Source organism: Pelodiscus sinensis, chromosome 30 (genome assembly GCF_052426305.1).
Source record: "Pelodiscus sinensis isolate ZL-2025 chromosome 30, ASM5242630v1, whole genome shotgun sequence".
In the NCBI taxonomy this organism is placed as follows: Eukaryota; Metazoa; Chordata; order Testudines; family Trionychidae; genus Pelodiscus; species Pelodiscus sinensis.
Genome location: NC_143081.1, coordinates 14240515 through 14264510, shown reverse-complemented (window position 1 = coordinate 14264510; position 23996 = coordinate 14240515). Strand labels below are relative to the sequence as shown.

Here is a 23996-nt window from a genome sequence, read left to right as displayed (position 1 = left end):
CTTTGAATCCTTGCCCTGGGGCAGGGCTAGGGAGAAGGGTGCAGTATGCAGACAACCCCAGCTCTCTCTCACTGCAACAGCTTAGGGCCAGGTGAGAAGGATCTCACAGCTGGGGGAGTGGTGCATGTCCCCTGGCTGGGGCAGGTCCAGGTTTATCTGCCCCCTGCACTCCCCAGTCAGAGAGGAATGCAGCAAACTGGACACTCCCCTCGCTCCCTGTCAAAGGGGAACAGCCAGTAACATTTCCGTACAAATTGGAGGGGGGGAGCTTCAGTCCCCCAGAGCACCCTATAGGGCACCTGGCAGGGGGGAGACAGCTTGGGGCCAGCGCAGCCCCAGACAGGAGTGGGGAAGGCTCACAACCAGCTCCATCCAGCTGCCTGGGGATTCTCTCTCTGTTCTGTTTGGTTTTCTGAGACGCAATCCCATTCTGAGCACAACCCGTTTTCCTGGCACAACCCAACTCTTACGGCACTCTACATTATGATCACAGGGAGATGCGTACTGAATGTGGCGATCCTAGCTCTTCCCATGTAGGAGGAGTTCTTGAACGAACGCACAGACAGGCAGACACACGCACTGTTGTGCAGCCACACAATCTCAAATATATAGGGCAGATGCAGGAGGTTTAAATTATATTTCGGCGGCAGTCTCTCTGTCTCTATCTGTCTCTCACTACACACTTTGGAGGACCAAGCTTTTTAGCTTCTGTTGAGAGAACTAGCCACATCCCTCCTTCCTACCGTGTGTTCTCTCGTTAGAATGTAGCACCTCTAGATTCTGAGAAAAAAACGGTTCTGGAAAGAACGGTGCCTTTACTTATTAATCGAACAGATAAAGGTTTCATAAACAGCCTCTTACTAATTGCCCAGAGATTATAATGATTCGAATCTCCTCCACATCTCATTTCATCCTTACCCATTTCGCCTTACCTGCTTTGTTTACGTGCGGCAACTCGGCAGGTCTTACAAATAAGCCTAGTTTATACTCCGCAGAACCGCTCTTGGGATGTGGTCTCCAGTGAATTTCACCGTCTTCTCTACAATGGGCCAGCCCCTTGGCTTGGTAAGGGTCATCTCTGAGGTTAAAGACCAGCCGTGGGAATTAGAAAGCTTCATTCTGTGTTTTCACAGGCATGGCTGATCTCTGTGTGGTTGTTTCAGGTCTTTGTGTCTCAAATGGAAAAAGCTAACAGGCCAGATTCAGAAAGGTGGTTAAATGCTATTGGAATTTTAGGGACTTGGGATGCACCTATCAGGGGAGGGGGTTGGGCATGGGGGGGTTGAGGGCAGGAGATGAGAGGAGCATGCATCAGGGTAGGGGGTGGGAGGTGCAGGACTCGGGGCAGGGGACTGGGAGACGGGGGAACTTACCAGAGCTGCCTGAGGCATTGATAGAGGTGCTGCCCCAGTGACAGCTTCTCCCAGGGGGTCGGAACTGTGCTCCCCAGCTGGTGACTCACCCCATGGGGCTGGGGCTGCGTAGGCCGGCCCTGCCTGGCAGCTTGTTCAGAAAAGAGAAGATTGAGGGGGGACATGATAGCAGTTTTCAGGTATCTAAAAGGGTGTCGTAAGGAGGAGGGAGAAAACTTGTTCATCTTGGCCTCTGAGGATAGAGCAAGAAGCAATGGGCTTGAACTGCAGCAAGGGAAGTTAAAGTTGGACATTAGGAGAAACTTCCTACCTGTCCGGGTGGTGAAACACTGGAATAAATTGCCCAGAGAGGATGTGGAATCCCCATCACTGGAGACATTGAAGAGCAGGTTGGACAAACACCTGTCAGGGATGATCTAGATGGTGCTTAGTCCTGCCTGGAGGACAGGGGACTGGACTTGATGACCTCTCGAGGTCGTAAGTTCTAAGATTCTGTGACAAAGGCTGGACAAAGGCACCATTACACACTCAGGGTATGTCTACACTATCCCCCTTGTTCGAACTAGGGGGGGTAATGTAGTCATACGGAGTTGCAAATAAAGGCCGGGATTTGAATTTCCCGGGCTTCATTTGCATAAAGCCGGCCGGCGCCATTTTTAAATGCCGGCTAGTTCGGACCCCGTGCCGCGCGGCTACACGCGGCATGGACTAGCTAGTTCGGATTAGGCTTCCGTGTAGCCACGCGGCATGGGGTCCGAACTAGCCGGCATTTAAAAATAGCGCCAGCCGGCTTTATGCAAATGAAGCCCGGGAAATTCAAATCCCGGGCTTCATTTGCAACTCCATATGACTACATTACCCCCACTAGTTCGAACTAGGGGGGTAGTGTAGACATACCCTCATACAGGGAGTGGATTAAATCTTCTTCACTCATCGGAGGAGTCTTAAGGTTTTCCATGAACCAGGGGATGCAAGTGGGTATGAGAATTTTATGCTATATGGAGAAAGCCCACAGTCAAATCTCATGAATCATTATTATATGGGGAAACGTAATAAAGCTGTGCTTTACTGCAGACAGGTCAAAGTGAGCGCAGACTTTGTTAAGGTTCTTAAATATAAGATGAGCACAGACTTTGTTAAGGTTGTTAAATATATATTTAATTAGTTTTCCAAGGGTTCTGCCCACTTTCATCAAAACCAATAAGAGCCTCGTGTTTTACTTCCATGGGATCAAACCAAACAGACTCCTAGTCTGTGTTACCCAGGGTTTTCTGAACCCACAGCAGTGGTAAGTTATATGTTATCCTCCAGGCAGTCAGGAATAAATCAATAGGAACACAGCAATCCTATCTGATAATTTGAGTAAATATGCTTAATCTAAAACTGCAGGTCGATAGGCCAGGTCCTCAGTATGAGGGGAGGTCAGATGAAGATACGTAATTCCAGATACATAAGAAACATATCTGGAGTTGACATACCTTAAACCAAGCTTCAACACCATCCTCCCTGCAGCACGCCAAGGGGAGAAACACTACCATTGACTTCCCTTACTCCTCGTGAAGAGTAGGAGTATCAGTGTCAAAGGGGGAGCACTGAGCATTTTATTTAGTTGATCTTCCCTCCTGCAGTGGCACCCCTGGTGGCTCTGGTGTACGCCTGATGCAGCTCTTTGACTTTCAGGCGCACCTGCTCCTGGGGATCCCTATGTTCCTTTTGGGCCATGGTGACTGCTATGCTGCCGTAGACGGCCGTGTTCCTCCACCTAGTGTGGAGATCATGGATGTTGGGGGCCTGCCCCCAAACCTCAATGAGGTCCATGACCTCCGCACTAGTCCAAGAGGGCACACGCTGTCTATGGCCCCTGGCTGGCCCCTGGGTGCTGTGGGACTGGGCGGGGGACAGCTGGCTGTCACTGGCTGCCTGGCTCATTTTGGGGCCACTGGGTGAGTGGCAGAGATTCCTGGAAGGACTGGTTCTGGCAAGTGCCATCTGGCCAGAGTCTACCCCTTTAAGGGCCTCGGGGCTGGGGGAGAGCAGAGGAGTTTTCCTGGTTTGGCCCCGAGTGGCTGGAGGCCCCCTAATTCGAAATAAGTGTCTACACAGCACTTATTTTGAATTAGGCGTTATTCCTTGTAGAATGAGGTGTACCAAGTTCGAATTAAGCACTCCACTATTTTGAATTAAAGTAGAAATAGCGGTTTGTATGTATAGACGCTATTAAAGTTAATTCAAACTAACGGCTGTTAGTTCGAATTAACTTTGTAGTGTAGACATACCCTTAGGCTACGTCTACACTGGCACCGCGTCATTTTCACAATCGGGACTTTTTTGCAGAAAAGACTACTGTGCTGTCTACACTAGCCCTTTTCCGGAACAGTTTTTCCGGAAAAGGACTTTTGCCCGAATGGGAGCAGCATAGTTTTTCCGGAAAAACACTGACAATTTTACAGTAGATCGTCATTGCTTTTCTGGAAAAGTAAGCAGCCAGTGTAGACAGCTGGCAAGTTATTCCGGAAAAGTGACTGCTTTTCCGGAATAAGTGGCCCAGTGTAGACACAGCCTTAGAGACTAACAAAGAATGTAGATGGTATCATGAGCTTTTGTGGGCACAAAGTCCCTTCTTCAGATGACTGGAGTATTCAAAGTCCCTTCTGAAAAAATTTATGGTTGTTGATCATGATAGGAAATTAGCTAGTGCTATAATAACAATAACAACAACAACAGGTTGAACCCCTCTAGTCCAGCACCTTTTGGACCTGCCCGGTACTGAACCAGAGAAATTGCTGGACCACAGGTGGTCAATATTGTCTAGCACCACTTTCAACACTTCCACTGGTTGTTGGGCTGTTAGAAGACATTTAGGGGTAAATTAGAGCTAAATAACAGTGCAGTACACTGATAATCAGGACTGGTGGCTGTAAACAAACTTTATGGGACTACAGAAAACTTGACCACACCCATGGTGAGTGGACATCCGGCTAGCTAAAATCATGGAGGACCACAAAGGTTGCTGGACCAGAGGGTGCCGGACTAGAGAGGTTCAACCTATAACAAACAAACAAACAACAATAATAATAATAATATTGTGATGGAACAATAAAGGCCTATGCAACATTTCAATCATATGTCGGCCACTAAGGAACGCCTTCCGGTTATATTAGAATCGGACCGTCTGTTTAGACAATGACTTCAGTTTTCAAAATTGCTCTCGTCTCCTAATGAGAATCCTTTTGAGTTACGTGTCTTCACTAAAAATCCCAACCTGGATGAATTGCACCTAATGTATTATCAATTACTTGCATCTGACAGATGAATCAATAGAGGAAGTTATAATTTTCTTTGAAACACCTTTCTTTTTTTTTATTCTTAGATGTGGGTTTGGCACCAAGAATAAGCTACATTTTGGCTGAGAATGTTTAGAATAGCATTCGTAAATGTAAATTTCACTACATACACACCCATGGAGGAAAACAATTTCTATTGATAAACATCAATATGCACAGATATGCAAAGGAAGAAAAAACGTTGCTTACGAACATACTAGAGTTTGATTTACGGATGCTTGCTTTGTATACCTTTGATGCTGACAGTTTGTGTTTTAAATTGCTGGGAAGATGTATATATAGTCAATAAACAATTATAGTCTAATCTCCCTACTATCTGACCCTGCATAATTTCCTGCAATTATGAAAATTTAAATCAATCACCATTGAAAAGGAATAAATTCCATCACTTTGTACAACTGCCTATTGATGAATAGTTAAAATAGAAAGAAAAGAAACACTCCAACTATTGAACAGAAATATACGTTCTGTGATGCTGAAACGAAAACACCTATCACACAAATTGGGAGACCAATACAATTGTCCCCAACAGAAATTTGCACAAGGAGCCTTCCCACCAAGGTGAGCAGCAAAATATTTTCACAAGCCACAGGAATCTGAGGCCAGTGCTACACGTTTCAGAGGGGGCGCCGGCGGAGTCTGCATCTGCAAAACCAGCCCCATGGCATCTTAGATGTTTTCCAAAATATGGAGTTCTCCCAGCCCAACCAGAGGAGAGAAGGAGATGCAATAGGCAACTAACATCTGAAATGCCATGGCATGGAATGCAGAGCAGAGGACAATTCTGTTTCCAGGGTGGGTGGTACAATCTTTCAAATGGGAACGTAACCCTCCCAAAGTTTAGCCCATCCACACATGGCTGCAAGACGGCTTGCACTATCATGAGTTGAGGGCAGCCTAGCTTTTATGCCTATTGCTCCTTCCAGCAGGCCGATTCATTCCCACATCTACATAAGAACATAAGAACGGCTGTAGTGGGTCAGACCAAAGGTCCATCTAGCCCAGTAGCCTGTCTGCTGACATCTGTGGGTCCACATGAGTTCACATGGGCACCATACATTTATGGGCGACTTTTCTCAAGGCCCCCTTGACCTCCTTGTTTCTCAAGCTGTAGATGAGAGGGTTGATCAGGGGTGTCAGGACTGTGTAGAAGACAGAGAACGTTTTGCTCAGGTTTCTTAGCCTACTGGTGTCTGGGAACATGTACACAATGAGAATGGTGCCATAGAAAATGATAACCACTAGAAGGTGGGAAGCGCAGGTGGAGAAGGCCTTTTGCCTCCCAATGGTGGACGGGATTCTCAGGATGGTGCCGATGATATAAACGTAGGACATCAAGGTGAACAGGAACGGGAAAAGGGCAGTTACGGCCGTGGTGAGCAGACTAAGCCAGGTGATGAGTGTGATGTCATTGCAAGAGAGTTTGAGCACAGGGAGAAAATCGCAAAAGAAATGGTCAATTTCATTGGGGCCACAGAAGGTGAATCGGGACACAAAACAGATGATTAACGTACAGTTCAGAAAGCCGCTTAGCCAAGACCCGGCCGCAAGCTGGAGGAGAAGCCGGTCATTCATCAGGGTGGCATAATGCAGGGGTTTGCAGATGGCTAAATACCGGTCGTAAGACATGGCGGCGAGAAGAGAGCATTCTGTCGGTACCAGGGAGCCAAAGAAATACAATTGCACAATACAGCCCCTCACAGAGATGGTTCTGTCCCCCGTCAGGAGCCCGGCCAGCATCCGGGGCAGGATGGTGGAACTGTAACAGACCTCCAAACAGGACAGGTTCCCCAGGAAGAAGTACATGGGAGTGTGAAGGTGCGGATCGGCCACCACCAACACCACGATGAGGAGGTTCCCAGCCATGGTCAAAATGTAGATTACTAGGAACAGCAGGAAGAGAAAAATGTGCAGATGAGGGAGGTTCCTGAATCCCAAGAGGATGAACTGAGTGATGACTGTTTGATTGTCTTCTTCTGTATTCTCCATTAAGGCCAACTGGGTAAAGAGACAAACACAGGTGGAACCTCTCTAGTCCGGCACCTTCAGGACCCGAACCAGAGAAGTTGCCGAACCACCGGAGGTCAATATTGGAGTGTGTTCTTTTTATTTCACCAGAGCAAATAAACTGACCAATGCATGTAATGCTGTTCAATAATGTTTAATCATCCTTGTATACCCAGCCTACACATACCCATGGCCAATCAGGTCTCTTCATAACAGTGTCAGCATTGTCACACTATTTTACTGCATTGGAGCAAGGAAAGAAATACATAAAGCATAAAAAGCATTCTTAACGCTTAACAGCACTACCAACCCTTCCTCTGCTTGTTTGGCTCTTTAGGGGGTAATTTAGGGCTAAATAACAGTACAAAACACAGAGCCAGGACTGGGGACTGTAAACAAACTTCCTAGGAGTACAGAAACATGGCCACATCCATGACACGTGGAGATCCAGCTAACTCAAATGGTGCCGGACCATGGATGTTGCCAGATTAGAGAGTGCCGGACCAGAGAGTGCCGGATTAGAGAGGTTCAGCTTGTGCTAATTTGCAGAGATATAGCCTCAAAGATACAGTGATGAACTCCCATTGGTATAGGGTCAAATTATAAACATATTTAGGTACCAGAGGGATTTTCAAAAGCATTTAGATATTTATACTCATGGTATAGCCAACTAGATGTCTAAATACCGCTGGAAATCTGATCTTTGATGAAGGCTTCAGGAAGCTGGCTCATGGAATATTTGAAGACCATTCGCTGATTTTAAAATCTCACTAGATACCTACCTACATTTTAGGCACCTAAACACCATTAAAGTGTTGCTTGCTTTTACTGAATCAGCACCGTAAACGAGCTGTGTAAATCAACAACCCATCTGTAGTTCTGCAAGGACCAAATCCAGCCAAATTCAGCTTCTCTGAGAAGCAACAAGAGATCTCTCGTGAATAATTCCACCAGGTCTAATTCTGAGCATGCAGGAATGATTTTTAATTGGTATAACAACTGAATGGGTGTCACTTGTCTAGGAAGCATTCCCAATTTCCAGCTGTCTGGGTGATGTTGTAATCAGGACCTTTGAAGGTGGAGTACATGTTTGGCATACATTCCTATGTATTATGTTTTCCTTGCTTCACTCAATACATGTATGGTAACTGGGGAAGGTATCAGATATCACTTTTTACTTTAGGAGTGATTGGAAACTCATATTTTGTTTGTTTCACAGAAAAAAATTGTTGATTTTTTTTGTCAAAAAATTGAAAGCCATGTTTTGTGGGGGACTCAAAATGACGTTTTTCCACCAAAAGGTCAAAATTTGCCTTTTGACAATTTTTTTAGTTCAATTTTTTTTAGTTTGTGTCTGGGTGTGGTTGTGGGTTTTTTGTTTTGTTTTATTTTGTTTTGTAACATTTCCCATGGAAAGCCAAAACTACTCATAGAAAAACTAGTTGAAAATCCCAATTTTCCATAAAAAATTCAGTAACAATTTCATGGCTCGCCTTTAACCAGTTGTATTGAACACATAATCAAACATTAAATAACATAACCCAAACAAGCTTTATAAAACCCTCCTATCTATCTATCTATCTATCTATCTATCTATCTATCTATCTATCTATCTATCTATCTATCTAACTTTTCCTCAAAGAAACGGATAAATAAGTAGCGAATCTGGATGAAGAATGTCACTGTTATTAGCTGCACTTAACTGCCATTGATACATCCGATAAATTGTTGTGTGAACAAATCATCATTCAGTTTAGAAAAGCTATAATCGGGCTACAGAGAAGGTCTCGCCAACATGCAGGCACCTGTCCACAGGTCATATCTTCCCAAACCGGCTATTATTTTTCTTTATTTTTTCAAAAGAGCTGATTCGGCTTGGCCCAGTAAAAATATGGTCACATGGGAAAAACAGTAAGATGGATTGAAAGCTGCCTCAATCATTGGCTCAGTGTGTAGTGATCCATGACTCAATGTCTAGTTGGCAACCAGTTTCAAGCGGGGTGTCCCAAGGGTTGGTCCTGGGGCCAGTGTTATTGAACATCTTTATGAATTACCTGGCTGAGACGATGGATTGCAGCCTCAGCAACTTTGCGGATGTCACGAAGCCAGGGGGAGAGGTAAATACATTGGAGGGCGGGAATAGGGTCCAGAGTGACCTAGACAAATTGGAAGATTGGGTTAAAGGAAATCTGATGAGGTTCAATAAAGACAAGTGCAGCGTCCTGCCCTTGGGATGGAAGAATCATAGGCCCTGCTACAAGCTGGGGTCCGACTGACTAAGCAGCAGTTTGGCAGAAAAGAACCTGGGGATTGCAGTGGATGAGAAGCTGGAGAAGAGTCAACAGGGCGTCTTTGTAGCCAAGAAGGCTAATGGCATATTAGGCTGCATTAGGAGATGCATTGCCATCAGATCCAGAGAAGTGATTATTCCCCTTTATTCAGCACTGGTGAGGCCACATCTGGAGTACCGTGTCAGCAAAGATGAGGACACATTAGAGGGTCCAGCGGAGGGCAACAAAAATGAGTGAGGGGCTGGAGCACATGACAGGAGAGGATGAGGGATTTGGGCTTCTTTATTCTGCAGTAGAGAAGAGTGAGGGGGGATTTGAGAGCAGCCTTAAAGAGGGATTCCAAAGAGGATGGAGAGAGGCTGTTCTCAGTGGTGGCAGATGCAGAACAAGGAGCAATGGTCTCAAGTTGCAGTGGGGGAGGTCTAGGTTGGATATTAGGAAAAAAACTACTTCATTAGTAGGAGGTGGTGAAACACTGGGAAGGGTAACCTAGGGTGGTGGTGGACTCTCCCTAAAAGTTTTTAAGTCACAGCTTGACAAAGCCCTGGCTTGGATGATTGAGTTGGGGTTGACCCTGCTCTGGGAGGGAGGTTGGAATCGATGACCTCCTGAGGTCTCTTCCAACCCTAATCTTTTATAATTCTGATTCTATGAAATAGTGATCAAAACCCAAAACAAAAGAGTGCTGTTTCTCATTCTTACACTAAACTTAGAAAACTGAAACATTGTTGTGCTTAAAAATTAGTGTGAAATATCAAAGAGCAGAACCCAATACAAGCAATCAAATAAACTGTGAAACTTAAGGGAAGGCTCAAAAGCTAAGAGCAAGAGACAGACAAATAGGTCCTTTATCCTCCAACGGGCTTATAAAACCACAAACAAAACAAAAAAACAAAGCACATAACATTTTTGATGGAAAAATTTTGACCATACCTAAAATTTACCTTTGGTTGCGAGTACGAAGTGGTTAGCTATGGGAAGAATTGCAGTTTTCCACTATCAGTCTCTTATCGTCTTCTTTGTACACGCTCACTATTAATGTTCTTTTCTATTGTTTCCTTGATGAGATGTCCTGCTATCCTAGGTCCTCCGTTTGGCTTTCTGCATTACCCCAAAGCCCCTCATACGTTTTCTCTTGGTTATTATAGGCTTTGTAAAAGAAAGCAGCCCCTCCGGGGCAGTTGGTGATAGAAAAATCACAGCAGAAACCGATTGCATGTCGTCATATTTAAATTAGCCTAACGCTTGACTATATGCTATTTTGCATTTCCAAAGAGAGCAATTGATTAGACTGGAGGCAACATTGCTACAAATATCCCTGAGAAATAATTGCATCAAGGCCACATTTTCAGGTGGGACTAGTGTACAGGACTGACAAAATTATGTGAGACATCGGTTGGGATTTTCAGTGGTCTTGATGAGTATTAACCATTCAACTCCTTTGTGGAGGTGTGGGGGTGTCAGGCACCTACTTTTCATGGCCTCTTGGAACATCCCAGCCTGCGCTGATAGATGCATGGAGGGTTTCAAGAAAAGGACAAGACTTAAACATTTACAGGACAGTCGAGTTTTTGATGGTTAAAAGGGTTCTATTGAAAGGACTCCCAGCCTATGTCTACGCTATCAGAGTTTTTCTGGGATACTGGAGGTATCCCAGAAAAACTCTGCCACGTCCAGGGAACGCATCCACTTTTTCAGAAGTTTCCAGAAAGTGGGTGTGTTCTTTCGGAAGCCTTGTATTCCTCATTTTATGGGGAATAAGAGATGTTCCAAAAGAGAGGTTGGCCCCATGTAGATGGGTCAAATGTTGTAAACACCTCTTCCGAAAAAAAAAAACCTCGAAAAAGAACGCTGTCTAGATGTAGCCTGAGGGTACATCTACACTGTATTGTAAAGGACGGATCAGACTCAGATGGAAGACCAAACTTCCCGACAATCCACATGCAAACCTTTCAGAGTCAGTGTGGGCTTTTGGCTCTAATGACATTGAGTCTGTCTGGTAAATTGCGGGTGGAAATGTACACAGAAAACCCCAAATCCACAAGGCAACAGGAGTTCATTGATAGACAGTAATTGCCCCCTGTATTCTGAGGTTAAGGAGAATAATTGTTCTCCCTTCTCCTTGTAACATCCTTTTAGGTACTCGAAAGCCCTTCCCACTGCCATGTTAGAGAAATTGAAATAATATTGGGAATACCAAATAATCATGTGTTCATTTGGCCCTCGGGCCCTTGAACCGTGTTTTACACTTTCACAAAGACGGCTGGGGACCTGGATGGGATTTCTTAAAAAACATATCCAGTTCAAATTGCAGCTCTCCATTGAGATTTTCACACCCATGACTATTTACATTGGATTAGGATCTGTTTTTACCTAAAATACCTACAACTGAATGGGAGATACAAGTCTAAAATATCCTCAGTGTCTTTTTCCTATCACCCAGGGTGCATTGATTGATAAGAACTTGGAGCATTTAGATGGTTCCTCTCTGACTCTTGATTTGATTTATTCCCATTTCAATCACTTCCTCTGAAAATGTTCGGAAACCCGACATATCTCCAAAGCCCTCCTCAGGGCCTCCTTTACCTCTGTTTCTCAGGCTGTAGATGAGAGGATTAATGAGAGGTGACAAGACGATACAGAAGACAGAAAACACTTTATTTGGGGCTCTCAGTGCACCCATTAGCAGCAAGTGTAAAATCAATCATTTCTTTTCCCCCATGATTAAGCTGTCCTGCAGTGATACATTTCTGATGACCTTTGTATTGGCCTCTGTAGACATTGTTCTCCCATTTCTGTTGACCCTGATATCCTATGTGTGTATCATCTCCACCATCCAGAGGATCCCGTTTACCACTGGAAAACAAAAAGCCTTTTCCACCTGCTCCTCCCACATCATTGTGGTGAAAGTTTTCTGGATTTCCATCAGACAATCAGCCAGCAGATCAACCACTAGGATTCAAGGAGAAGGAATTTTCCATTAGAGGAATGAAAGCAAATTAGCCACCAGGTCAACTCCATTGGATCCATTTGATCGATTGGGTGTACCTGGTGTCCCAAAAGCAAATCAGACATCAGGTCAACCCTACCTCATACCATGGGTTTTTGTGCTAACTTGAAAGTCACCAGGTCAACCCAATGAATCAAGACAGCAGTCTCGCTATGGCCATGTGGCCACCCCAGCCCTCAGGGGCTTCCAAGCCCACAGACAATGCCCTGGTTGGTAATTGACACTTCCTGGTCACAAAGCTCTTGCTCTTGTTCTACAGGAGGCTGAAGGAAACCCCTCAGCAAGGACGGCTCCTTCCGTGAGGGACAGAGAAGAGACCCAGCCTCTACCCCTCATCTTGAATCCTAGAGACTGACCCAAGGATCGCAAAAGGTTGACCTGGTGCTCCGCTTGCTTTCAGGACACCAGGTCAACCCTTTGGGATCCTTGGGTCAGTCTCTAGGATTAAAAGTTGGGGGTAGAAGTTGAGTTGGTGTCCTGGAATAAAGCTGGACACCAGGTCAACCCCATTTAACACTATTGGTTTACTGGAGGACCTGAAATCAAGGGGGCCACCAGGTTAACCCATATGAATTCCATAGGTGTACTGATCGTCCCTATTGGTAACTGGCCAGCAGGTCAACTTCATAGGATTCTATAGGTTTACCTGGTGGCTTCAAATGAAGCTGGCCAGCAGGTCAACCCCTTAACTTCTATGGGGATTCCTTGGTCTCCTGAAAGGAAGCTGACAAGCAGGTCAGCCCCTTTGCATCCTCTGGGACTTACTGGGGGCTGAGAAGCAAGGGGGTCAGCAGGTCAACCCCATTGATGTCTTTTGGTTTACCAGGTGTCCTAAAACAAACTGGCCACCAGGTGAACCACAATGGATCCCTTTGGTTAACTAGGTGACCTTAAGGCAAACCAGGTCCCTGGACAAACCTATGGCATACCCTGGGTTTCCATTGCTGCCCTCAAAGCCACCAGGTCAACCCAACAGGGATAGGCAGCAGTCTCACTCCGGCCATACGGCCACCCCAGCCTAGGAGCGAGGGGCAGGCACCCTCAGGACTTCCAAACCCACAGACAAAGCCCTCGGGAACCTCTCCCATTGACACTTGCTGGTCACAACGCTCTTGCTCTTGTTCTACAGGAGGCTGAAGGAAACCCCCCTGTTATGTTAACGCCCCCCCCCCCATCACACTAACTCACAGTGTAGACAAAGCCTATGGATTAACCTGCTGTGCTGAAATAAACTGGTCATGAGGTCAACCGCTTTGGAATCCATGATGCACCTACTGTCCTGATAGGAAGCTAGCCATCAGGTCAACCCCTGTAGACACTATGTGTTTACCTGGTGTCCTGAAAAGAAGCTGGCCATCAGGTCAACCCCTTTAGACTCTAAGGGTTGACCTGGTGGCCTGGAAGGAAGCCAATCACCAGGTCAACCCTTTGGGACACTTGGGTCACTCTTTAGGTTTCGGGGTAGGAGTGGAGGAGTTTCATTTTGTGTCCTGAATGAAAGATAGAAACCAGGCTAGCGCCAGTCAACACTATTGGTTTATCAGATGGCCTGAAATGCAGTTAGTCACAAGGTAAATCCCTTACCTTCTATGGGGTTTACCTGGTCTCCTGAAAGGAAGCTGACAAGCAGGTCAGCCCCTTTGCATCCTCTGGGTTTTACTGGAGTCTGGAAGCAAACGGGTCAGCAGGTCAACCCCATTGATGTCTATTGGTTTACCAGGTGTCCTAAAAGCAAACTGGCCACCAGGTGAACCACACTGGATCCATTTGGTTTACCAGGTGACCTTAAAGTAAACCAGGTCTCAGGCCAAACTTATGGCATATCATGGATTTTTCTGACCTCAAAGCCACCAGGTCAACCCAGCAGGGTGAGCCAGCAGTCTCACTCCGGCCATACGGCCACCCCAGCCTAGGAGCGAGGGGCAGGCGCCCTCAGGACTTCCAAACCCACAGACAAAGCCCTCGGGAACCTCTCCCATTTATACTTGCTGGTCACAAGGCTCTTGCTCTTGTTCTACAGGAGGCTGAAGGAAACCCCCCTGTTATACACTCAGCAATGAGGACTCCCTCCGTGTGGGCAGAGGAGAGGCCCAGCGCTCCAGGGACGAGGTGTCTGTGGACGTTCCCGCCGGAGCAAAGAACGTCGGCAGTCGCGACTCTGCCATAGACGGAGTCATCACCACTTGAGGAAGCTGGATTCTCCGCAACCTCAGACACCCCTTAACGCCAGTGGACGTGACCCTGACTCTGAGAGAGACCCCAGACAGAGAGAGACAGATGGGGTGTCCCTCTACTGGGCCCCCCGGGGCGAGATTCAGCCCAGCCGCAGCAGATTACACAAGGTACTTAGGTGAAGAGGGGACTGGGGGACAGAGCAAGGCTGAAGGGCTTCTGGGCTCTGATCCCCCCTTTGCACCAGCCTGAGTCCCCCAACTCAGGACTTTTCCCAGCATGTAACCTGCCGAATAAACCATGTGACACAGCTCCGGGCCAAGCCGTCAGAATGAGGGGAGGGAAAAGGGCAGCCCTGCCTCCGCCCAGGCTGGGCACAGAATCCCCCCAGCCTTCTGGAACTCTCCTGTGGGGAGAGAGCTGGAATTCCAGCCCTTTGGGACTTCCAGAGCCGGGTTCCATGGCAGTTACACTGAGAGGTGGACAGAGCGGGGAGACCCCGAAACCCCTCTCCTCTGATTAGGGGCAGAGATCAAACGGTTTCTCTCCCCACAGATTTCAGAATAAAACACTTGGTCTGTCTGCTTTCTTCTCTCAATTTTTTTAAAAGTCTGTTTTAACATATTTCAATTTTGTACCTTTTCATTTATGTAATTCCACTTAGATGCCTTCCTTTATTTTATTGTTGTATATGCATTTTTCGTCAGTGCAACTTTCTACAATTTTATTTTTCCTGTCATTTTTTTATATTTGACATATTATCATCATTGCTGTTATTATGTGTGTTGATTTATTTTTAATTTTTAATACTTGTTTGCAATTTGTTTGTTACTATTGTTAATTGACCAACTATTTTTAAGTTTATTTTATTGTATTTTTAGACTCTTGGCCAGCTTTCATTTTGGGAAGTTTTACCCTAATAGTTTTGAGACCAAGAAACTAGGCCTGAGGCTATCCTCTGAACTGTAGGGAGGTGTGGTTGTAGATGCAGCCTTTGAATTTAAAGTATTTAATTAGTGTTCCTGAAATGAAGCTGGCCTTCAGCTCAACCCTTTTAGAATCTATGGGTTTACTTGCTGTCCTGGAAGTAACTTGGCCATTAGGTCAACCCATGAGATTCTATGGGTTTACCTGGTCTCCTGAAAGCAAGCAGGTCAACCCTGTTGGATTCTTAATGTCTACCTGGTCTCCTGAAGGAAAGCTGACCACCAGGTCAACCTTTTGGGAACTTTGTCAACCTTTAGGATTCAAGGATGTGGGTAGAGGTTTAGTTGGTGTCCTGAAATAAAGGTGGACACTACGTCAACTCTTTTGCATTCCAAGGTTTTACTGTTTGTCGTTAAAGGGAGCTGACCATCTGGTCAACCCAGTAGGATCCTATGGGTTTCCCTGGTGGCTTCAAATGAAGCAGGTCATCAAGTCAACCCCTTAGTTTATATGGGGTTTACCTGGTCTCCTGAAAGGAAACTGACAATCGGGTCAGCCCCTTTACATTCTGTGGGTTTTTCTGGCGTCTGGAAGCAAGAAAATATGCAAAGAGATCACGACTCATACAAGTGAGTCCCTTATTAGTGTATTTTTTGCCAAGAAAACTCATAGTGTAAACGTAGCCTATGGGTTTACCTGCTGTCCTGAAATGAAGTTGGCCATTAGGTTAAACCATGAGATTATATGGGTTTACCTGGTCTCCTGAAAGAAAGCTGACCACCAGGTCAACCGTTTGGGACCCCTGTGTCAATCACTAGGATTCAAGGATGGGGGTAGAGGTTGAATTGGTGCCCTGAAATCAAGGTGGCCACCATGTCAACTCCTTTGTATTCCAAGATTTGACTGGTTATCCTTAAAGGAAGCTGGCCATCTGGTCAACCCAGTAGGATCCTATGGGTTTACCTAGTGGCTTCAAACAAAGCTGGCCCTCAGGTCAACCCTTTAGATTCTAGGGGGTTTACCTGGCCTCCTGAAAGGAAGTTGACAATCAGGTCAGCCCCTTTGCATTCTCTGGGTTTTCCTGGTGTTTTGAAGCAAACAGGTCAGCAGGTCAGCCCCACTGACATCTATGGGTTTATCAGGTTCCTAAAAGCAGACTGGCCACCAGGTAAACTACTGTGGAGCCTTTTGGTTGACCAGGTGACCTTAAAGCAAACCAGGTTCTTGGACAAACCTATGGCATACCATGGGTTTAACTGCTGCTCTTAAAGCCAACAGGTCAACCTGGCAGGGCGAGACAGCAGTCTCACTCCGGCCATGTGGCCACCCCTCATGGTGACCTCATGGCACCCTCAGGACTTCCAAACCCACAGACAAAGCCCTGGGGAACCTCTCCCAGTGACACTTGCTGCTCACAAGGCTCTTACTCTCGTGCTACAGGAGGCTGAAGGAAACCCCCCCGTTATACACACAGCAATGAGGACTCCCTCCGTGTGGGCAGAGGCGAGACCCAGCACTCCTGGGACGAGGTGTCTGTGGACGTTCCCACCGGAGCAAAGAACATCGACAGGCACGACTCTGCCATAGACGGAGTCATCTCCTCTTGAGCAAGCTGGATTCTCCGCAACCCAACCCAGCCGGGATACTCAAGGTGCTCAGATGGAGAGGAGACCGGGTCTAGAACCAGGCTTCTGGACTTTTGGGCTCTGAGCTCCTCTCTACACCAGCCTGAGCCCCCCAACTCAGGACTTTTCCCAGCACACACCCAGCTCCCATATCCACGTGACACAGCTCCATTCAAGTGCACCTGAAGAAGTGGGTTGTGCCCACGAAAACTCATGATTCTAAGGTGCCACAGGACCACTAGTTGTTTTTAAAGCTACAGACTCACACGGTGACTCCTCTGAGACTTTTTTACAGACACAGTTTGAGATTTTCACTCAAAAATGTGGCCTTGTAGCCAAGAAAGCACATTGGGGTGCATCAGGAGGAGCATTCTAGCAGATCTAGGGAAGTGATTATTCCACTTTATTCGGCTCTGGGGAGGCCACATCTGCAGTATTGTGTCCAGTTCTGGGCCCCCCACTACAGAAAGGATGTGGACGCATTGGAGACAGTCCAGTGAACCGCAACCAAGAGGATGAGGGGGTTGAAGCACAGGCCCTACAAGGCAAAGCTGAGGGATTTGGACTTGTTTCATCTGCAGAAGAGAAGAGTGAGAGGGGATTTGAGAGCAGCCTACAACTCCCTGAAGGGGGGCTTAAAGGAGAATGGAGAGAGGCTGTTTTAGTGGTGACAGATGGCAGAACAAGGAGCAATCGTGTCAAGTTGCAGTGGGGGAGATCTAGGTTGGATATTAGGACAAACTATTTCCCCTGGGGAAGCATTGGGAAGGGTTCCCTAGGGAAGGAGGTGGAATCTCCATCCCTAGAGGTGTGTAAGTCCCAGCTTGACCAAGCCCTGGCTGGGATGGTTGAGTTGGGGTTGGTCCTGCTTTGGGCAGGGGGCTGGACTCGGTGCCTCCTGCAGTCTTTGACAGCCCTGGGATTCTCTGATTCCATGATTCTATCATTTTGTAGAATCACATCCCACCCAGGTACACAAGCAAACAATCACCTGACACCCGCCATACCCCTAGCAGACTTTTTTCCCCTTAAAGACCCAGACAGCTCGTCAAGTCCACTCTGGGGCTGTGTCCAGACTCCATGCCTCCGTCGACGGAGGCATGTAGATTAGCCAGATCGGAAGAGGGAAATGAAGCCGCGATTAAAATAATCGCGGCTTCATTTAAATTTAAATGGCTGCCCCGATCTGCCGATCAGCTGTTTGTCGGCAGATCGGGAGAGTCTGGACGCGATGCCCCGACAAAGAAGCCTTTCTTCATCGACACAGGTAAGCCTGGTTTCACGAGGTTTACCTGTGTCGATGAAGAAAGGCTTCTTTGTCGGGGCATCGCGTCCAGACTCTCCCGATCTGCCGACAAACAGCTGATCGGGGCAGCCATTTAAATTTAAATGAAGCCGCGATTATTTTAATCGCGGCTTCATTTCCCTCTTCCGATCTGGCTAATCTACATGCCTCCGTCGACGGAGGCATGGAGTCTGGACACAGCCTGGATGTCAATGGGGCTTTTATGCGGAAGTTGCTCAGATAGCATGAGGATGGGCAGCAGGAGAAAACCTAAGGCAGAGACATACATGGACAGATTCCAATCGTATTTACAGGAGTGTAAACCTACAGTCACTCCTCTGAATTGAGTTAGTCTGCATTTCAGACAGTGTAAACACCCCTTTCCTGCTGAGAGATGGCCAAGCATGTTCTCACAGAGCCAGGAATGTCACCTATTGATTACGTTGATATACAAACACAGAGTGAAATCACCGTCAGAGAGACATCGACTTTTTATTCTTAGGGAACAACCTCCACCTAGTCAGTTTTCTCAGCGAAGCTTTGAGCTCCTTATTCCTCATGCTGTAGATAACTGGGTTCAGCATGGGTGGTACCATGGAATAGGCAACAGCCGAAATGAGGTCCAGACGCGAGATTGTGCCGGAAATCGGTTTCAGGTAAGAGAAGGACCCAGTGCCAATTAGAACAGAGATCACGATGAGGTGGGGGAGGCAGGTGGAGAAGGCTTTACGCCGGCCCTGCTCAGAGGGGATTCTCAGCACTGCTTTGAAGATCTGAACGTAGGACACAAAGGTGAACACAAGGCAGATGAGCAATAGGCAGATACTAAGGACAATGAGTCCATTTTCAGTGCAGTAGGAATCAGAGCAGGCCAGCTTGAGGAGTCGGGGGATTTCACAGAAGAATTGGTCCACCACATGACCGTGGCAGAAGGACATGGTGTAAATGTTCCCGGTGTGCAGTGTGGAGTTGAGAACGCCACCGACCCACACGCTGGTGGCCATTTGGACACAAGCTCTCCAGTTCATCACTCTCTCGTAGTGCAGTGGCCGGCAGATGGCCACATATCGGTCGTAGGCCATGACGGTGAGAAGGAAAACATCTGCTCCCACCGAGAAGAGGAGGAAAAACACCTGCGTGACGCAGCCCGAGTAAGAAATCAGGGTGGTGTTGCTGAGGGAATTGGCCATGGATTTGGGGACAACAGCCGAGATGCAGCCAATGTCGAGAACAGCCAGGTTCGCCAGGAAGAAGTACATGGGGGTGTGAAGACGATGGTCGAGGGCGATGGCTGTGACAGTGAGAAGATTCCCCATCAGGGCAGCCAGGTAAAGCACCAGAAACACCACAAAGTGCAGAATCTGCAGCTCCCGGATGTTAGAGAATCCCAGGAGAAGGAACTCGGTCACGGTGGTGTGGTTGGACATTTTCTTCTCAGCACGATGTGTCCGACCTGTGGAGGGAAGAAGGGCAGTGGCAGAGGGAACGGCCTCAATTCCCACTGTGACGTAGTGGGGGTACCTTGCTGGTTGCTATGCTGGGCAGTGGGTTGTGAGTGACCTCCACTGGCTGCTGGCTGCAGCATGGCCCAACAGGGCAGGGGATGAGTCATTATGCAAGGGGGCTTTGAACCTGTCTGACGAGTTATCTCCCAGGGAGCGGAACAATGGGAAGAAGGCAGGGTCAGGGCTGGAAGTGAGTGAGGTAGTTTCTGTCTGGGAGCATGGAGGAGACAGCCTAGGGAAAGGAGCTGGAATTTAGGGGCCCAGCCTCCCCCCATCTCAAGGGGGGCTGAGGCATCCTAGGCCTGCCCTGTAACCAGATTAAATCTGTGCTGGGCTGTATCCTGGAGAAGCAATAAACACATCTATTCTACTAGCTGGTGGAGTCTGTTTGTGCCATTACGGGGGTGCAGGAGACGGGAAAACCCCAATGCGCCGTCACACCCCTCACGACAATAACCCCCCTGACATGACTATAAAGCAGCATAGTTTTAATTGTATCCATTGATCGGGAGAAACAATCATAGAACACTAGCACTGGAAGGGACCGCACAGTTGTGTATCTTCCCTCTGTGAGAGGTGAGCGGGCCCAGGCTCTGCCACTGACATGCTGTGTGACCTTGGTCCAGTCACTGCCCCGCTCGGTGCCTCAGTTTCCCCTCCCGCTCGCCCTCCCTGTGCCTTCGCGGCTTGGGCCATGAGCTCCTTGGAAGCTTCTTGGCTTATTATGGGTACGCTATGAGGGCCTAGTTACAGTGCTTCCTACTTGAAGGAGGAATAAGAGAGGAATAAATATTCAAGTAGGAATAAGAGATCCTCCGGAAAAGGCTTTATTTTCCAGAGAATCACGTCTAGACTTGCGCTTTTCTCCGGCTTATCTCCAAGCCGGAAAAAAGCGGCAGCCATGTTAATGCAAATACCGCGGGAGATATTTAAATCCCCCGCGGATTTGCCTATTCCAAAGCGCTTCATTAGCATCCCTTTTCCGGAAGGGATGCCAGTGTAGACACAGCCATTGGGTATGTGTAAACTACCTCCCTTTTCCGATCAAGGGATGTAAATTAGACATATCGAAATTGTAAACAAAGTTGGGATTTGAATTTCCTGGAGTTCATTTACATAATGGTGGCCAAGGTTTTTTTTGTCGAAAAGCTGATTTTCAAAAAAAACCCTGCAGCTATGATAGAAATGCCCCATTTCTTCAGATCCTGTTTTCCCAGGAAAAGATATGCTAATGAGGGATTCATTTGCATGAGTCGCAGTCTCATTTGCATATTTTCTGCGGATCTGTTTTTGCCTTGGGGTTTTTGTGCAAAAACAAGCAGTGGACGTTTTCTTTTTGTCTAAAATCCCCATTTCCTGCCAGATCCGTATGCCCTGAAACAGGAGGTTTACTGATCTGGCGGGAAAAGAGGTTTATGTGCAAAAACCCCAAGGCAGAAACAGATCAGAAGTAAATATGCAAATGAGATAGCAACTCCTTCATTAGCATATTTTTTCCTGAGAAAGCTCCTAGTGTAGACATAGCTTTTCTGAGGAGTAGAGGATCTGTTAAAATGGGGCATTTCTGTTGAAAATGCCCCCATTAACCGTGTTTTTTTCCCGAAAATCTGCTTTTTGAAAAAAATCCGTGGCCGCCATTATATAAATGAAGTGTGGGAAATTCAAATCCCAGCTTCATTTACAATTTCAATACGTCTAACTTCCATCCCTTTATTGAAAAAGGGATGTTGTTGAGACGTACCCTGAGGCTATATCTACACTACGAGTTTTCTCAGCAAAAAATATGCTAATGAGGGACTCCGTTGCATGAGATGATCTCATTTGCATATTTTCTTCCCATGTGTTTTTGTGCTGGGGTGTTTGCACAAAAACAAACAGTGTGGATGTCTTCTTTTTGTGCAAAACCCCTTTTTCCTGCCAGATCCTTGTGCTCCAAAAAAGGAGGTTTACCAATCTGGTGGGAAAAGGGGGTTTTGTGCAAAAAGAAAATGAACACACTTCTTGTTTTTTCACAAAAAACCTAGCAAAAGAACGGATCCACAGAAAATATGCAAATGAGATTGTGACTCATGCAAATGAGTCCTTCATTAGCATAGGTTTTGACAAGAAAATTCATAGTGTAGACATAGCCTATGAGTTTACCTGCCGTGCTAAGATGAAACTTGCCATCAGGTCAACCCCATTAGACTCTATAGATATACCTGGTGTCCTGAAAGCAAGCCGGTCACCAGGTCAACACTTTGAGATCCTTGGGTCAATCTCTAGGATTCCAGGTAGGGGGAAGAATTGAGTTGGTGTCCTGAAACAAAAACGGACACCAGGTCAACTCCATTCAAAACTATTGATTTATCAAAGGGCCTAAAATCAAGGTGGCCACCAGATCAACCCTTTTGGATTCCAAGGGTTTTCTAGTTGACCTTAAAGGAAGCTAGCCATCAGGTCAACCAAGTAGGATTCTTTTGGTTTACCTGGTGGCTTCAAGTGAGGCTGGCCAGCAGGTCAACCACTTAGCCTCTATGGGGTTTACCTGGTCTCCTGAAAGGAAGCTAACTATCAGGCCATCCCCTTTGCATTCTCTGGGTTTTCCTGGGGTCTGGAAGCAAGTGGGTCAGCAGGTCAATCCCACTGAAGTTTACAGGTTTACCAGGTGTCCTAAAAGCAAACTGGCCACCAGGTAAACTATATATGATCCTTTTGGTTGACCAAGTGAACTGAAAGCAAACCAGGTCCCTGGCCAAACGTATGGCATACCATGGGTTTAGCTGCGGCACTCAAAGCCACCAGGTCAACCCAACAGGGTGAGACAGCAGTCTCACTCCGGCCATACGGCCACCCCAGCCTAGGAGCGAGGGGCAGGCACCCTCAGGACTTCCAAACCCACAGACAAAGCCCTGGGGAACCTCTCCCATTTATACTTGCTGGTCACAAGGCTCTTGCTCTACAGGAGGTTGACGGAAACCCCCGTTATACACACAGCAATGAGGACTCCCTCCGTGTGGGCAGAGGCGAGACCCAGCCTTCCCGGGATGAGGTGTCTGTGGACGTTCCCACCAGAGCAAAGAACGTCAGCAGGCGCAACTCTGCCATAGACGGAGTCATCTCCACTTGAGCAAGCTGGATTCCTCCGCAGCCTCAGACACCCCTTAATGTCAGTGGATGGTGACTTGACTCTGAGACACACCCCGGACAGAGGAGAAAGATGGGGTGTCCCTCGACTGGGCCCCCCGGGGCGAGATTCAGCCCAGCCATGGCGGATTACACAAGGTACTTAGGTGAAGAGGGGACTGGGGGAAGAGCCAGGCTGAAGGGCTTCTGGGCTCTGATCCCCCCTTTGCACCAGCCTGAGACCCTCAACTCAGGACGTTTCCCAGCATGTAACCTGCCAATATAACCATGTGACACAGCTCCGGGCCAAGCCGTCAGAATGAGGGGAGGGAAAAGGACAGCCCTGCCTCTGCCCAGGCTGGGCAGGGAATCCCCCCAGCCTTCTGGAACTCTCCTGTGGGGAGAGAGCTGGAATTCCAGCCCTTTGGGACTTCCAGAGCCTGGTTCCACGGCAGTTACTCAGAGGGCCAGAGTGAGCGGGGGAACCCCGAAACCCCTCTCGTGTGATTAGGAACAAAGATCCCATGGATTCTCTCCCAGCAAATTTCAGAATAAAACATTTGGTCTGCCTGCTTTATTCTCTCTCCCTCTTTTTTTTAAATGTCTGTTTTAAAATATTTATATTTTTTACCTTTTCATTTATCAAATTTCACTCATATGCCTTCCTTGATTTTTTGGTTGTACACATATTTTTCATTTGTGCAAGTATCTATAATTTTATTTTCCTCTTATTATTTTTATTATATTTGATATTTTATTGTCTTTGCTGTTACGATGTGTGTTGTTTTATATTTAATTTTTAGTACTTGTTTGCAATTTGTTTCTTACTATTGTTAATTTACAATATACTTTAAGTTTATTTGTACATTTATTTTATTATTTTATTTTATTTGTAGACTCTTGGCCAGCTTTTATTCTGGAACCTTTTCCTCTAATAGTTTTGAGACTGAGAAACAAGGCCTGTGTGCATCCTCCAAACTGAAGGGAGGTGCAGTTGTAGATGCAACATTTGAATTTAAAGGATTTAATTGAACTTCATGAAATGAAGCTCGCCTTCAGCTCAAACCCTTTAGAATCCATGGTTTTACCTGCTGTCCCGAAAGGAAGTTGGCCATTAGGTCAACCCATGAGATTCTATGGGTTTACCTGGTCTCCTGAAAGCAGACAGGCTACCAGGCCAATCTTTTGGGAACCTTGTGTCAACCTCTAGGAATCAAGGATGGGGTAAAGGTTGAGTTGGTGTCTTGAAATAAAGGTGGACACCAGATCAATCCTATTGAACATCTTGGTTCACTGGAGAGCCTGAAATCAAGGAGCCTCCAGGTAAACTCCTTTGGATTCCAAGGGTTTAC

General features: G+C 46.8%; 2 protein-coding genes across 2 annotated transcripts; both read right to left on the bottom strand.

The window, feature by feature from the left end:
* Positions 1–1104: 1104 nt before the first annotated feature.
* LOC102448613 (olfactory receptor 11A1-like) lies at positions 1105–6712 on the bottom strand. Its single transcript, XM_089774421.1, has 2 exons — positions 5771–6712; positions 1105–1188 (listed from the first exon to the last, which is right to left on the bottom strand). Exons 1-2 carry the CDS (start codon positions 6704–6706, stop codon positions 1105–1107), a joined length of 1020 nt encoding a protein of 339 aa, XP_089630547.1. The 5' UTR covers positions 6707–6712.
* An 11795-nt stretch (positions 6713–18507) lies between these two features.
* LOC102448380 (olfactory receptor 14A16-like) lies at positions 18508–21838 on the bottom strand. Its single transcript, XM_089774420.1, has 2 exons — positions 21741–21838; positions 18508–19487 (listed from the first exon to the last, which is right to left on the bottom strand). The coding sequence occupies exon 2, from the start codon at positions 19459–19461 to the stop codon at positions 18508–18510; it is 954 nt and encodes a 317-aa protein (XP_089630546.1). The 5' UTR covers positions 19462–19487; positions 21741–21838.
* Positions 21839–23996: the final 2158 nt, after the last annotated feature.

Bases quoted from the DNA above. Each gene is read 5' to 3' on its own strand.
- LOC102448613 (XM_089774421.1), bottom strand. From the start codon at position 6,706: ATGGAGAATACAGAAGAAGACAATCAAACAGTCATCACTCAGTTCATC. The intron at 1,189-5,770 runs GTGCCCATGTGA...CTGGCCTGTTAG, and splicing joins AAGTCGCCCATAAATGTATG to CTTTTTCCATTTGAGACACA.
- LOC102448380 (XM_089774420.1), bottom strand. From the start codon at position 19,461: ATGTCCAACCACACCACCGTGACCGAGTTCCTTCTCCTGGGATTCTCT.